Source organism: Myotis brandtii, unplaced genomic scaffold (genome assembly GCF_000412655.1).
Source record: "Myotis brandtii unplaced genomic scaffold, ASM41265v1 scaffold1384, whole genome shotgun sequence".
NCBI classification, from domain to species: Eukaryota; Metazoa; Chordata; class Mammalia; order Chiroptera; family Vespertilionidae; genus Myotis; species Myotis brandtii.
This window is the reverse complement of record NW_005354938.1, coordinates 507,822-525,108: the sequence shown is the minus strand read 5'-3', so window position 1 is coordinate 525,108 and position 17,287 is coordinate 507,822. Positions and strand designations below refer to the sequence as shown.

The 17,287-nt window shown below is 35.1% G+C and overlaps 1 protein-coding gene across 1 annotated transcript in view; it reads left to right on the top strand.

The window, feature by feature from the left end:
* Window positions 1–17,287, top strand: part of AGBL3 (ATP/GTP binding protein-like 3) — a 65,157-nt gene that overhangs the window by 15,130 nt on the left and 32,740 nt on the right. The window contains exons 5-12 of the mRNA XM_014535149.1: window positions 3,627–3,734; window positions 7,234–7,372; window positions 8,327–9,106; window positions 12,442–12,607; window positions 13,771–13,897; window positions 14,877–14,977; window positions 15,199–15,305; window positions 16,050–16,116. Coding sequence (XP_014390635.1) covers window positions 3,627–3,734; window positions 7,234–7,372; window positions 8,327–9,106; window positions 12,442–12,607; window positions 13,771–13,897; window positions 14,877–14,977; window positions 15,199–15,305; window positions 16,050–16,116 — 1,595 coding nt within the window. The remainder of the gene's footprint in view (window positions 1–3,626; window positions 3,735–7,233; window positions 7,373–8,326; window positions 9,107–12,441; window positions 12,608–13,770; window positions 13,898–14,876; window positions 14,978–15,198; window positions 15,306–16,049; window positions 16,117–17,287) is intronic.

Sequence of the window (17,287 nt, the reverse complement as noted above, 5' to 3'; positions counted from 1 at the left end):
ACATTTTCATGCCCCCCTCCCCAAAAGAGACCCTATACCTATTAACCAATCATTCCTCATTCTTTCCTCCCACAGTAAAATTACTAATCTGCTTTTTGTCTCTGTAGATTTTTCTATTCTGGACATTTTCAATTATACAATCAGACAATAAAAATATATATAAAATAAAATCCAGTACCCTTCCATGTCAAAAAAATTAGGAAGAGAATGGAAAATCCTTGCTATGATAAAGAGCACCTATGAAACCTCACAGCTAATATTATACTTAAGGCTGAAAGAATGGATGCTTTCCCCATAAGGTAAAAAACAAGACAAAGATATCCACTTTTGCCACTTCTATACAACATGGTAATGAAGCTTCTAGTCACAGTGATTAAACAAGAAAAAGAAATAAAAAGCATCCTGGTTAGAGAGGAAGAAGTGAAACTATTTCTGTTTACCAATGACATAATCTTGTATATAGAAACCCTCAGCAACCCACTGAAAAACAATTATAAGAACTAGTAAATGAGTTTGGCAAGGTTGAAAGATAAGATAAATATTTTTTAAAATCAATTATATTCCTATACATTTATAATGAATAATACTATAATGTACTTAAACAGTTTCATTCACAATAACATCAAAAGAATAATATAGGAATAAATTTAAGAAAAGTGTAAAACTTATACTCTGAAAACTACAAAACATCGTTGAAAGAAAATTTTTAAAATCTAAATAAATGAAAAGACACCCATGTTTGTGGATCAGAAAATTTATGATTGTTATGATGGCAATTCTCCCCAAATTAATCTGTCAGTTCAATACAATTTCCATCAGAATACTACGTGATTTGTAGGAACTGACAAACTGATTCTAAAATTGATATGGAAACTCAGGGAATTTAGAATAGCAAAAAAAAAAAAATAGTGAAAAAGAACAATTTGAGATTCACAATTTTCAAATTCAAAACTATAAATTAACAATAACCAAGACGGTGTTTACTATCATGAAGATAGGAATATAGATGAATGAATCTAATTGAAAGTCCAGAAATAAACCATGTTTGTGGGCAACTTATTTTCAACAAGGGCATTTTTTCTGTTCAATAGAAAAAAATAATCTTTTAAGCAAATGGTGCTGGGACAACTAGATAAATAACATACCATATGAAAAATTAATTTAAAAATGGGTCAAACTCTTAGAAGAAAACAGAAGTAAATCTTTCATTGAATCTGACAATGGATTCATAGCTATAACATCAAAAGCACACGTAACAACAACAAAAATGGGTCAATTGGATTTCATCAAAACTTTTGTGCTTCAAATAAAACTATCAAGAAAATGAAAATAGAACCAGCAGAATGGGAGAAAATAATTGCAAGCTATCTGATGAAGGGCTTATATAGACCTCTTGCAACTCACACTAAAAAAGACAAATAACTCAATTTAAAAAGTGCAAATGATCTGACTAGACATTTCTCCAAAGAAGATAAACATGGCCAATGAACACATGAAAAGATATTCAGCACCTTCAGTTATCAGGGAAATACAAATTAATAACACATTAACACACACTATGATGACTGGAATGAAAATCAGATAACAGGTGTTGATAAGAATGTAGAGAAATCAAAATCCTCCTTTGATGATGGGAATATAAAATCATTCAGTCTTTTTGGAAAAGTTTGGCACTTCTTCAGAAAGCTAAACAGAATTATCATAAAAGTACTTGGATAAGCTGCAAACTTGACCCTATTGTAGATTCTCCAGTTTTAGTGTTAGAGTTTCATATTTCTTACTATAAAGACTACTCATTCTTAAATAATTAAGAACATAAACATTAATTAAAAAGTCTCTTTTTTTAACTGGGATGTCAGGCTGTCATGTATCTTTCGATGGTAAGCATACACCAAGGCAAGTAGCAGAAATTCCCAAAGTTTTCAGAAGCAATGCTGTGTTATCAGTTCATGATTAATTTTGGTTTGAGTCCATTAAGGTTTTCAACTGATAAGAGGATCAGTTTTAGTTATAATTTTCTTTATTGTTTATTATCAATTTATTTGGTTGTGTATTCAGTTACTGACAAAGTGTACTGATGCACATTGACATCAATATTTTAATCTATGCTTTCTCTGTAGCTAGACTTGACTCTGATTAATTATGTCAGATATACTTACGTTGCTAAAGAAGTTGTATACATAATCCCCAAAATGTTTGTCCAGGAACACTTCTTTATTACCACCAAATTGTTTTTTTCTTCTTACTGTTTCAATGACTATATTCGGGATCATAGAGGCTGACTCCCTCTATAGGACTATATTTATTACCAGAACCAAGCATAGTCTGACACACACAAGCCAATAATAAAAGAGTAGAATAGTGAGTCATCATCAAATTATTGTTCTACTAAAAAGTGAGAACAACTTGGGTAGTTGGACTGTGAAGTCATTTTCTCCAATCAAATAGATCATAGACAAATATAAATCATGCATTTGAGCATGGCTCAAACAACTTTTAAGAAACTTGGTCCTAAAAATAATGAAGAAAAGGAAAGCTAGTATAGCTAAAGAAGTTGGGGGTCCAAGGATAGCCAGCCTTTCTTTGGGGAGACAGAAGACACTTTGTGCCAGGCCAGCACATCCAATGGTTCGGTGAGCCTGGGGGTGGGGGGGCGCGAAGGATGTAGAAACGGCAGACAGAATAAGCTGGGTCAGTGATGGTGAACCTATGACACGCGTGTCAGAGGTGACACACGAACTCATTTTTTTGGTTGATTTTTCGTTGTTAAATGGCATTTAAATATATAAAATAAATATCAAAAATATAAATCTTTGTTTTACTTTGGTTGCAAATATCAAAAAATTTCTATATGTGACACGGCACCAGAGTTAAGTTAGGGTTTTTCAAAATGCTGACACGCCGAGCTCAAAAGGTTCGCCATCACTGGTCCAGGTGGATCTCCTGTGCGTGGCTGTGGCCACAGAGAGGGATCCAGAGGGCAAGCTGAGCCTTTATTTTATAGCCAGAGGTTAACAAGGGAGTGGTCACCATAGTTGCAATGTTCTTGTGAGTTTCACTTGTTTTGGCAGCACTTGCTGCACCTCCTACAGCCCATTAGCTACTCAGATAGGATCTAGGGAGACTCATAAGGTCAAGCTTAATTATGCAAAGAGGGCTGTGCCCTCTAAACTGGGACTTGTTTGTGGCTTTGCCAACAGGTCAGTCAGAGGCTTAACCCTATAGCCGCTCCCTACAACACTTGAACATGTTTATAAGCTTAGGAGACAACCATTATCAGGCAAGATGCTGAAGATGAAGGGGAAGGGAGAATAAAAGATGGAGCAAGATTCCCAGAGGTGGATCAGAAAGATATCAAGTGCCCAGGAGAAATAGAACTTTAGTATAAAATCTATGACACTAAATATTCATGAACTATTCACTATAATGATTTAGATCAAGGTGCCAGTGAAATGTTACAGTGTGACAATGTTCATTACTGCCAATGAATCCTTAGTAAAATCTAGCCCCTTACAAAACTCTAAATTTTAGCCTAGACCTATCAATAAACAACTTTCAAATGTATAATAAAAATTTCCTGTTTTGTCACATTTAAATAATGTTCTCTCTTTTATATATATGTATAGATACGACTCCTCCTTATTCTGAGCCAGTGTACATCCCAACAGGCCTAGAGATCGAACCCATTTATTCAAACTCCAAGGAAGATACAGTAGTTTATCTAGCTGAAGATGGTGGGTACATAATGAAATACGTTGCTATACAAATGTAATTTGGTACCTGGGCTAACCTCTTAGTTATATTTGTTTTGCTGATTATAGTGAAAATTGCAGATTACCAGGAAATCCCTGTCCCCATAAAAATGTTGGTTAAGCCCTAGCCGGTTTGGCTCAGTGGATAGAGCACCAGCCCGCACACTGAAGGATTCCAGTCAAGGGCACATACCTTGATTGCAGGCTCGATTCTGTCCAGGAGGCAACCAATCAGTATGTCTCTCTCTCATCAATGTTTTTCTCTCTCCGTCTCTCCCCCTCCACTGTCTCTAAAAATCAATGGGAAAATAGCCTCGGGTGAGGATTAACAAACAAAATATATATTTGGTTAATATTGGTCCAAATGTTGATTTAGTGCTAATTATATTCTTGAAGGTATATTTCAGTTCATGTAAAGTTACTTTAAAATAAAAGATCATATTGGCCATTAGAATGGGGTCATATTTAGAAGGAATTAGGCTTCACATCAATTTTCAAAGGTAAATCCAGTGGGGTGCTCTGCAACTATTGTTGCCTCTCTGTTAACAGGTCATTTTCATGCAATCTCTCAGATTGTGGGGTTTGTTTTTTTCCCATTTCATGCCAATTTGGTGGGAATCCTATCTTTAAAAGAGGAACGCACCCACATTGCAAATAACATCTAAGATATATCTCAGAAGGGTGATCTATATTTGTACTTTGAGAGCTCTAGTAATCAAAATCTTATATCCACTTTATGATAGGATATGCTGATAATCAAACATAGCCATCTCAGCCTATATCCTAAACTGTGCTACTCCTGATACACCAACATGAGGAAGTATGGGACTCCTGCACAATGTCACCATCAGAGTTCTATGTCTTACAGTAGATGTTAGATACCTTCCAGGAAACATACGTATTTTATTTAAAGGGCTGGCAAAACAGATAAATTCACAGTGATTGTTTCCTGTAGAGTAAGCAATTCTAGAAATCATTTACTCACATATTTTTTAACAGCTGGAGTGAGAGAAGCACCTCTGATTTTTCTAATTTGATTTTAAATATTCTTATGGCTAAATTTTCAAATATTTGCATGGCTAGTAGTAGAACTTCTACACATAACTTAAATGAGATCTGATAAAAAATTGAAATAGTCGGGGTCTTGTTGGGAATTGGATGGCATACTTGGAGTAATTTTTATTAGTTCAGTGTAAGTATAACTTAGAATGGACAGAGGTAAGGGAAACGAGCAAGGGATGGTGAAACAACATAAGACTATCAACAGAGCAGAACCATTATATTTCCTTGGCCTGAAAGGGTAGACTGATAGATGGTTTTTAGACCTGTAGCTGTTGGATGGGGAAGTCCCCAAACAACTGGCTATATAGAATTCTGGTGGACAACTTTTCTTTCAAAGATTTATTTCTTTAAATATATGTTCCATGTCTTGTGACATCTGTTGTCTTTAATAAAAGTCATCCATAATTTATATCATTGTTCCCTATTTATGGTGTGTCTTTTTGTCTCTGGCTGTTTTCAGCAAATCTAAGCTTGGCCTAGATTTGGTTATCTTTATATTTATTCTGCTTGGAGTTTCCTGATCTTATTGGATCCATTGACTAATAGAGTGCTTTCCCCCACCCCATTTGAGAAAATTTCAACCATTATTTCTTCATATATTTTTCTATACTATTCTTTTTTTTCTGCCCTTTGGAATTCCAGTTACATATATGTTGGATTTCTAGCTGTGTCCTACATGTCCCTGGATCTTTGTTGATTTTTTGTCCTCCTCTGTCCTTGAGTTTTTGTTTTTAAGCTCACAGTCTTTCGTCCGCAATCTTCAGTATGTCTTTTAAGCTTACTCTATAGAGCGCCAGCCCGCACACTGAAGGATTCCAGTAAATCTTTCATTTCAGTTATTGCACTTTTTACTTCTAGAATTCCCATTTGATTTTTTTAATAGTTTCAGTTTATATTATTCTGCTTCTTTATTATCTCTTATCTTTTCCTTTAAGCCTTTAAACATGTTTTCTGAATCCTTTGTAAATCCCATCTAAGTTATCTCGAGGGGTGTGTGTGTATGTGTGTGTGTTTCATGATGGATCATATTTCCCTGCTTTTCTGCATGCTTCGTAATTTTTTTATCATATGCAAGACATTGTGAAAGATATGTTGTAGGAGTCTATATTGTTTTTAAAACTTATGTTGAATTTTGTTCTGGTAGGCAGCTAAATTGCTGGTAGGTGGTTCTATATCTTTCAGGCTGGTTTTATTTATTTATTTAGTAGGGCTGATTTATTTTCATTTTGTCCTTAGTTCTAGGTCATGGCCTTTACTCTTAGATGTGGTTCTTATGCCTGATGTGCAGCTTTCTAGAGTCATGATGAAATGTCTGAGGAGCTTAGTGCAATCTTTCCACTCTGGATATGTTGTAATTCCAGTATATTCTATAATTGTATATCCTCTATTATCTCACCCCCTAATAGCACTCTTTCCTACCTTACTTACTCTCATCCTCTGCTTACACAGCCAAGCCCTCAGCAAAGGACTGGGGAAAAACCATGTAGACTGTTGAGACCCTCTCTCTATGTAGCTGTCTTCTCTCTCGTGCCCTGCCTCACAAATTCCAGCAGCCCCGAGCAACATCTTGCCTCCTCAGCCCAGCAAGACTGTTACACTATTCATAAGTGCCTCCTTCCTGAGGTATGGTAAGAAAGTACTCACAGGAAGAAAACCAGGGTTAAGCATGGGCTTATTTGGTGTATTTATCTTTCTTTCAAGAATCCTATATAGTTCTGGTCTATGTATTGTTCAAAATTATGAAAAGAAGTTAGCTTATATTCCTTATCCAGTTTTATAGTCATTTATAGTGAAAGGTCAAGTTCGGAATCAATTATCCTATATAATAAAAGCCTAGGTGGCATCGCACAACACCCTCGTGTGACATCATCACAAGATGGCCGCCACAAGATGGTCACCACAAGATGGCTGGCAGGGGAGGGCAGTTGGGGGCCACCGGGCCAACAAGGGAGGGCAGTTAGGGGTGATCAGGCCAGCAGGGGAGCAGTTAGGGGCAATCAGGCAGGCAGGCAGGTGAGCAGTTAAGAGCCAGCAGTCCTGGATTGTGAGAGGGATGTCCAACTGCCGGTTTAGGCCCAATCCCTGTGGGTCCCAGATTGGAGAGGGTGCAGGCCGGGCTGAGGGACAACTCCCCACCCTGTGCACAAATTTCATGCACCAGGCCTCTAGTTTCATATAACCAGAAGTGGAATGAGTATTCTTAATGTGAGTAGCACATGAATCTATTTTAGGCATTGCTTTTCTTGTCAAGTACTCTTAGATTTTCTTGCTTCAACATAAATCTATTACTGGTATCAAATTACTTTACAAATTAAAATTCTTAGTGCCACTTCACTTATACTGTGGCTGCAAGCTCTATGCAGAATAGCCTATACTTTAGACATGGCTTGATATATTTATGGCCCATTTCTCTCATCAGCTTACAAAGAGCCGTGTTTTGTATATTCTCGAGTTGGGGGCAACCGAACAGCCCTGAAGCAGCCTGTGGATAATTGTGACAACACTTTGATGTTTGAAGCAAGGTTTGAGAGTGGTAATCTACAGAAGGTAGTCAAAGTGTAGGTTTTAATTATGTTTATTTGAGGAACTAGACCATCAACTATTTATTAGTTTCTGTATTTGGTACGTTAAAATCTTAGTATCCATCACTGAACTTAACTCCTTGAAGTATAGATGGTAATTAGAGATTATCTTGGGGGTGGATATGAAAGGTTCAAATAATATTGATATTTATGCTTAAAGTAAGCATATTTATGCGTTTTCAGTATGCCAGTATGAATTCTCTCTCCCTCTCTCTCTCTCTCTCTCTCACACACACACACACACACACACACACACACTGCATTGTGCTGAGGAACAGAAATTACTTGGTAAAGAAAAAAGTCACAACTAACCAAGTAAGTTTGATGTATGTACATATTATAAATAATACACAGTAAAGTTATTTTAGCCTTTATATAAGTATTCTCAATGACTCAGTATGGGAGATACAAATAGTGATCATATATCATCCTCAAAGTATTTACAATTTTATAGTCTGTCATATTAATGTCTATTTATTTTTAAATGTTCTCAGTAATAGTTATATCAGATCCCTAGAATTAGAATCTAATAGAAAACAGAAATACATATCTGAAGTAAAAAAGAAATATTGGACTTTAACTCAGTTTAAGAACTCTTTAATCATTTTTATAGGAAACATAATCGGAGTGAAAATATAATTTTTATCAAATCTCATTTGTATGTGCTCTCTTCAGTAATAATAAAAAGGCTTTAAAATAAAGCATAGAAACAGTTTCACATCCAATAAAAGGAAATTTCAAAACTTTTATCTTTTGCAATTACTTGCTATTTAGGATACTGCCTAAATAAACATTGTCCAACCCCCCCACCCCCCGACCCCCCAAAAAACCTTTCTGTGAATAGGTAAAAATAATTTTCCTTATTTATTTAAAACCAAATATCATTTTTACATTTTTATGTGCTTTTCCCCTTCCTTTCTTATGTATTAGGGCAGAATATGAATACCAGTTGACTGTGCGCCCTGACCTCTTCACAAATAAACACACCCAGTGGTACTATTTCCAAGTCACTAATACCCAAGCAGGAATAGTCTACAGATTCACTATTATCAATTTTACCAAGCCTGCTAGTCTTTACAATCGGGGTATGCGCCCACTGTTTTATTCTGAAAAAGAGGCCAAGACTCATAATATTGGCTGGCAGAGAATAGGAGAGCAAATCAAGTATTACAGGAACAACCCCGGGCAAGATGGGCGCCATTATTTCTCTCTTACGTGGACATTTCAATTTCCACACAGCAACGATACCTGCTACTTTGCTCACTGCTATCCATACACTTACACCAACCTGCAAGAATACCTTTCTAGCATCAATAATGACCCAGTACGGTCGAAGTTTTGTAAAGTACGTGTCTTGTGCCACACGATTGCTAGGAATATGGTGTACATTTTAACGATCACTACCCCCTTGAAGAACGCTGACTCAAGAAAACGAAAGGCGGTGATTTTGACTGCAAGGGTACATCCAGGAGAAACCAACAGCTCATGGATCATGAAAGGCTTCCTAGATTTTATTTTAGGAGACTCACGTGATGCACAGTTGCTTCGGGACACTTTCATCTTCAAGGTGATACCCATGCTGAATCCCGATGGTGTGATTGTAGGAAATTACCGGTGTTCCTTAGCTGGACGGGATTTAAACCGTAACTACACCTCTCTCCTGAAGGAATCATTCCCTTCTGTTTGGTATACCCGGAACATGATCCACAGGTAAAATAAGCCTCAGATTACCTCTCTGCTTATTTAGTAAACATGGGAGTAAGAATTTTGGTCCCACAATCCCACTCAGGTTACTCTCCATTTTCTTAAGATAGTTTGATTATACCTACTTAATTTTCCCCCCATTCTTCCTAACTCTGCTCCTATAGCTTTCTGGCATTGTGCCACTGGATTCACTAACCTTTCATTAAATAATGATACCGACTCTAAGACATCATAATGGCTCCATGAAACTAATAGTTTGCATATCCCAAATTTGATTTCTTGGTAAAGCTGATGGTAGCACCGATGTTTACCTTGGGATCCTTGAATCCCTTATATGTGAAAATTAATTACATCTCATAGAGCCTTCTGGCACTAATGTTGATCATATATTGCTCTATGATGAGTCTTTTGATTAACAGGTTACATAGTTATTTAAAATTTTCATAAATAATATCCTTATTTGCCCCTAGAAAAATTGAACAACTTTAAATTTTCCAAAGAATTCAGAACAGTAAAATGCACATAATATTTAAAATTTTTGTTGATTAGATTAAGTGTATGGAACTGGAGATAAACATATCAGATTGGAATCCCCATTATATTATTTGCTAACTGTGTGACCTTGAGCAATTTAAAAACAAATCTAGCCCTAGCCAGTTTGGCTCAGTGGATAGAGCATCGGCCTGCGGACCTAAGGGTCCCGGGTTTGATTCCTATCAAGGGCATGTAGCTCCGTTGCAGGCTCCTCCCCAGCTTGAGCCGTGGTCAGGGCATATGTAGGAGGCAACTAATAGATGTGTTTCTCTCTCATTGCTATTTCTCTCTGTCTTTCCCTTCTCTTTCACTCTCTCTAAAAAATCAATGGAAAAATATCCTTGGGTGAGGATTTAAAAACAAATCTAAACCTCAATTTTATCATCTATACAATGTGAACAATAATACTTACCTCATAGATGGGAGGATTAAATGAAGTTATTGTTACTAAAGTACCCAGATAAAATCTGGAACATCGGAAGCTTTAAAAGTATTCAGTGTTTCCTAAATATAAAAAAAGGAACAAAGTTGTTAAAAAAAAATATGAGAATTAGAGAGAGTAGGTTTTAGTATAGGGTATTAAAATACCTGTGAGTACGAAATAGTCAAACTGTTTCTAAAATGATTTAAACAAATATAAGATGAGAGACCCTAAAATCTTGTTTTACTTCAGAAGTAATAACATTTCTTTGGGAATTCATTATTTAGAAGTAAAGGTTTCTTTTGACTCAAAAGAAACAGACCACTAAAATTGAGAAAATGTTGGTTTAAAAATGTACAGTATATTTCATATTTAAGGATCTCACATGATAATCTTGTTTTATAATCTAGTTCTCTAAAAACTTGAAATGTTGTTCAGTGACTTTATGTTGATCTGTTATTAATTTGAATTTATTGGGCACCAAATGAGAAAGGGGCAATAAGTTAATACCTGTAACTGACTTCAATACGAAATTTCACTATAGTTTAAAGGATATTGTTTCTAATTCAAGCTATGCTTTGAAAGTTTTGGCTTTAGGTTTTAATATTTTTGTTATAAAAGTACAGTAGTCTACCATCTGCAATTTCACTTACATAGTTTGTTTCACGTAATCAGCTGCAGTCTGAAAGTATTAAAATGGAAAAGTTTCAGAAATAAATAATTCATAAGTCTTAAATTGCACACCATTCTGCGTAGCATGATGAAATCTCGCCTTGTACCATCTGGGACATAAATGACCCCTTTGTCCAGCGTATCCATGCTGTATATGTTACCCTCCTGTTATTCACTTAGTAGCCATCTAACTATCACATTGACTGTGGTGGTATCTAGTGCTTGTGTTCACGTCACTCTTATTTTAATAGTGGCCCCAAAGCACAAGAGTAGTGATGCTGGCGATTTGAATATGCCAAAGAGATGCCCTAAAGTGTATGCATATAGAGGAAAAAACATAGTACATATAGGGGTGGTACTATCCGAGGTTTCAGGCATCCACTGGGGTCTTGGAATATATCCCCTGCAGTTAAGGGGGAGACTACTGTAAAACATTTCATACTTCTATAAAGACCATTACTAACATTTTGGTATTTATCCTTCCAGATATAACAAATAATATATGAAATTTTTATTACTTAAGTAATATAATAATGTTGTACAAAGTTTAGAATTATGAAAAGAAGGCAGCCCAGCTGATGGCTCAGTGGTTGAGCGTTGACCTATGAACCAGGTCACAGCTCAGATTCTCGGTCAGGGCACATACCCGGTTGCAGGCTCAATCCCCAGTGTGGGGTGTGCAGGAGACAGCTGATCAGTGATTCTCATCATTGATGTTTCTCTCTCTCCCTCTCCCTTCCTCTCTGAAATCAATAAAAATATTTTTTTAAAAGAAAGAAAAGGCCAAAATGCCCATAATTCTACCACCTTCACAACCACCACTTTTTTCCCTTTTGAAAGCCATCAATCTGGGGCGGGGGGGGGGGGGGGGGCTTATTTTTTATTACTTTAATATTTATTGAATGCCTAAATTATACAAGCTAAGGATTATGCTCTTAGTAATATCTAATAATTTCCTTAAATTATTTATTTAAATTTACCAGAAAAAAGTCAATTCAAACTTTAGGACCATTTTTATCAGAATGATATTTACCACATTAATCAAGGATTAATTCATTGGCTTCAGCACCAAGTCATAAGGCACTCAACTTTTAACAAATATTTTGGGTATTTGTGTGCATAGCACTGTTCTGGATGACTTAAAGCATTCCCTGCCCTTAACAAGATTAAATATAAAAAATATGAAAACTTTCCTCTGCAGGTGCCAAGTAAATGGTACCAATATTAAGTGCTATAGGAGTTCAGAAAAAGGACAGCTCTATAGCCTTGACTAGTTAGAGAGGAAATGAGACATGAGGTCAGTCTTGGGGATGAGGGGTAGTGTTTGCATTTACAAAGATGAAGAAAGAAGGTATTCCTGTCAGAAATATCTATGTGAGAGTTAATGGAGAAAGATGGCAGAGAACTGTTTTCTGTGTACAACAAAAAGTCAGAATTACATACCAAATCCTGTTGGAAAAAGGGTTGGGAGTAAGGTAAATTTTGTCCTTTTGTAATGGAAGGCATTTGTATTTTATATATGGTTAATGGAAAATTATTTCAGACATTTAAAATTGTATATTAATAGTAATATGCAGTATAGCTAAGAGAAATTGAAAGCTAGTATATAGGTAATTCTATTTATTTGGATGTTAGACTTATATATCCATAGTTACACCCATGAAAGAGAAATACAGAGGTAATATTTAGTAACTTACCTTTTTCTTCTCGGTAGATTGATGGAGAAACGAGAGGTTATTTTATACTGTGACCTTCATGGCCATAGCAGGAAAGAGAACATCTTCATGTATGGCTGTGGCGGAAGTGATAAGTGTAATAAAGCATTGTACTTACAGCAGCGAATCTTCCCACTTATGATGAGCAAAAACTGTCCAGATAAAGTAAGCACTTTTTAAGATTTTAACTACTTTTACTAACAAATGTCCACGTGAGACAGCAAAATGGAAAATCTTATTCAGTAAATTTATTTTTTATTAATTTGGCCTGGTTTTACAGTTGACCATAAGAAAGCAACTATGTAGAATGTTTAGTAGCCAGTAATTTGAAATATGAAGAAGAAAATACCCATTATCCTGCCACTGTACTTAATGGTAAAAAAAAACAACAGCAAAAAATACACCTGATTGTCTTACTCTTAAAGTCAAGAATAGGCAAGATATCCACTCTTACCCCTTCAGTTCGCCTTTTCCTAGAGGTTCTAACAAGTGTAATAAGGCAAGAAAAAGAAATAAAAGGCAGATAGGTTGGGAAGAAAGAAGTAATAAAGAAGTTGTCTTCATAGAAAATCCAAAGCAATCCATAAAAAACAAGTGACTTTAGTAATGTCATAGGATACACAGTCAACCCACAAAAAACAATTTAATTTTTATATACTCACAATTAGAAACTAAAATTAAAAACAATACCATTTACTGTAACTCCAAAAGAAATAAAATACTTGTAACTGCAAAGGGATAGCATAAAGGAGTTTTTTAGAATTGATGGGGTTTTTTCTATGCTGATCATCTACACATATATTAAAAATTAATAGAATGGAACACAAGAAAGTCATTTATTATATGTTAATTTAAAAATAAAATGACAAAAACTTTGTAGATATAACAGTTTTTCATGCAGCTTTCAAATGATCTTCCACATGAAAATAAAGCATCTTTATTCTATTCTGAAAATCTAAAACATTAATCTTCATTCCTAAATATGTTTAAGCCCCTTCTATAATTTTTAGTTGTATAAGATCTTACCCATCAGTATCTCAGTATCAAGAATTATTCAACTGGTTTTGAATGTATATGCTATGTATAGCTAAAAAGTAAAATTTATTGCTAGAATTTAAATCTGTAGTCCTTAGAAATGTAAATATGTCATTTCTATATTTGAATTACATATGATTTATTTCCATTTGTCAGGAAATAAAAGCAGCTCCTGAAGTATTAGAGAGAATTACTGCTTTTGCACAACTGCTTTTCCATTTTCAACTCGACTTCCTAAGAAAGACATTGTTGTCATAAAAAAAGATGGGTCTTGTTCATTTGCTTCTTTCCAGTTTTCATTCTCAGCTTGCAAGTTTAATGTTCAGAGGAGCAAAGAAGGAACAGGCAGGGTAGTGATGTGGAAAATGGGAATCAGGAACAGCTTCACCATGGAGGCCACTTTTTGTGGATCTACTCTGGGTAAGACCACGTGTTCTCATTCATGGCTCTTGGAGTTTTAAACCAGAGACGTTTTTAATGTAAGATTAATAGTGTAGATAGTTTAATAGTGAGCACTTTCTTCCCACTTAATGCCTACTGATATCTAATCAATTCTATTAATGGGATGAATAAACAAACTACCACTAAATATGTACCTCTATTTCTCATTTCCCTTTGTAAGAATAGGAAGTTTTAGCTTGCAGATAGAATACCTAATTGGTTGTTTCATGAATTATTTCTTAATTGCTTGGTGGTGGTGGTTGTTTTTACAGGTGACTAATGATTTCAGAAGAAGCAATGCTCATACTTAAAATATCAGGATAGAACTGTTTTTAGTGGATTTACTATTTGTAAGGCAAATAGACTGATGTTTTTTTAATTGGTTTGTTTGTTGTTTTTTGGTCAATTTATATTTTAATGGAAGCACTTGGTTCCTTGAACTAAAAATAAATGTAGTTCCATTTAAGAAATCTTTTAGTCACATCTATCATGTCCTTACAATACTCCATATTAAGATAATTGTCACATTTTTAGAAAATGTATCAATTCAAAAGAAAGCTGGACATCTACACATAATTTTTTACTAGTTTTTAAAGCATCTTGAATCTGATAAAATATTGATGATGAAAACATTGAAATCATTACCCAACCTTTTCTTTAAGTGATTATTAGGTTGTTTATCACTGGTAACCAAGTATTCCATAACTTTCTTATTGAATTTTATTCTGCCTTACAACATAGACTGATCCATGTTAACTCACCTTTGGTCCAGATGGTGGAGGGGGAATGAAGGAAAGCAATTAGCTGTTAAATGACCTGCCCCAGAAAAGAAAATCCAAAGGACAGGATATGAAATCATATCAGATGTTCTGTTTATGCTTTGTTTTATAACTTAGGCCTACCTGCTAAGGAAAAATTAAGTCATCCTCAAGGGTAGATTAACTTATTGATGTTTTAGGTAATAAACGAGGCACTCATTTCAACACAAAAGATTTGGAGTCAATGGGGTATCATTTTTGTGATTCTCTCTTGGACTATTGTGATCCAGACCGAACTAAGGTAAGTAAAGTCCATTTGGTAACACTCCAGTCTACCAGCTAACATAACCTGCCTATGAGACTATGACAGTTTATTCCTTTTAATTTCCTAACAACAGTGTTCAGGGTGTTTTGATAGTTGATGTCCCAGTAGCTTTTGTTCCAGGAGTCTATAAATATTCAATTAATTTAATTAGGAAATAAAGTTATTTTATTATTAACTCATTTATTATTTTCCCCTAGTATTATCAGTGCCTAAAAGAATTAGAAGAAATGCAAAAACATATAAACTTGGAAAAAGTCCTTGATGATTCAGATACTTCTTTGAAAGAAATTACAGTGGAGTCTAGGTAAGTCAAGATGGTGGAAGTAATGTAATTTGGTGTGCTGTTTTACTGTGTTACTTATAATATTTCTAGGATATAATTGTCGGTCTCAACTGAAAATACTGACTAAAGGTGGAAAAAAAATTTTCCCATGCACATTACTTTGGCCAGATCTCATCAAGACTTTATTTATTCATTTAGTCAAGTAATATTAAATGAGCACCTACTATGTACTATACATAAAAGACATACTCAAATTTTTTAATGCTGTAATTACCTACAGAGAACTGACACATTTAAAAAGATGTCACATAAATACTCACATTAGTGAATAATAAGTACAAAATTTAGTGCTAAGGGAAAGTTTTTGGAAGGAAAGAGGTACTAATTTTAGTATAGGTCCTATAGAAAAGGCAGAATAAATATTTGATTCTTCCCCTTTATTTATAAATTTTCAGACTTTGAGTTAGTGCCCCTGTAACTTCCAGTGGTGACTAATAAGTTTATTTGCAGGTGTAGAGTATCATTTTGAATTCAGGGATTTGTTTATATTTGTTTTGTTCCAATCAATTTCAGTCATTATTCTTCTAATACCCTAAGATGCCTAGAACTACCAAACATATACACCACCTTTGTAAACATTCTTCTCAGAATTAGAACTATTTCTACCATTCCAGTAAAGTAATAAAGCAAAAGTAACTGTTGCAATTTTAAAATGGCACCAAAACATTCTGTAAATTAAAATAATAATTTATTATTTTTTTGTAGTAGCCAAGGCTCTGACAGTTCAGAATCGAATGAGTCTCAGAGTTACATTCTCAAGTTAACTTCTCAGGTATGATTGAAAATTTCTGCATATGGTATGTATATGCTAAATAGGTACTCTTCTTATTTGACTAACAATCGGGGGGAGGGGAGGTTACAGTTGTATAATTATTGTGTAGCCGTAATTGTGATTCTCTGATTATGTACCATATCTTTAATCATAGAATTCTCTAACCTTATGATTTCTTAGCACTCTTACTTTATAGATGAAAACAGTTAATATTCAGAGAGATTAAATTCCTTCTCAAAAACCCACCACTTATTAATGGGAGTTGGTAGCATAGCATATATCACCTGACTGCTAGTCCAATATTCGCTTATTCATTTACTTAACAACCATATGTTGACTTCAGCTGTATGCTCTAGGGATAATACAGTGAATAAAATAAGACATAAATCCTTCCCTTTCAAGTAAGTAAGATATATGACATAAGAGACAAGTGTTTATGGAGAAGATTAGAGTGGAAGAGACTTTAGGTGGTGTTATGTACTGAATGTGTGTGCCCCCTACCAAGTATGCATGTTTAGACCCTGATCCCAGTGTAAGGCTATGAGGAGGTGACTAAGACAGCACTCTGTTGGTACTGAGAGTGGGGCACTGCTATAACAAATGCCTACAAATGTGGTGGTAGCTTTGAAACTGGCTGATGGGTAGAGGCTGGAAGAGTTTTGAAGGGCATGTTAGAAAATGCTGATATTGCCATGAAGGGATTTTAAAGAAGATTGTGGTGAGAGTTCAGAAAGAAAAGAGGGGAATTGTAGAGAATACATAAAGGATCATAAGCAGAATGTTGGTAGAAATGTGACTGTTAAGGATGATTCTGATGGGGGGTGGGGGTCTCAGGCAGAAATGAGGAACATGTTCCTGGACAGTGGAGAAAATGCAGTCCTTGCTATCAGCTGTCAGAGAACTTGGCCAAACTGTATTTATGTTCTAGTGTTTTGTGGAAAGTAGAACTTGTGACTGATAAGAGTGGATATTTAGCTGAGAAGTGTTGGAGGAGCAGCTTGGTTCCTCCTGACTGCTTATAGTAAAATGCAAGAAGAGAGAAATGAATTGAGCAAGGAATTGCTAGGCAAAAAGGAACCAGAACATAAAGATTTAGAAAATTCTCAGCCTGTCCATATTACAAAAAGAGAAGGAAGGAAGGAAGGAAGGAAGGAAGGAAGGAAGGAAGGAA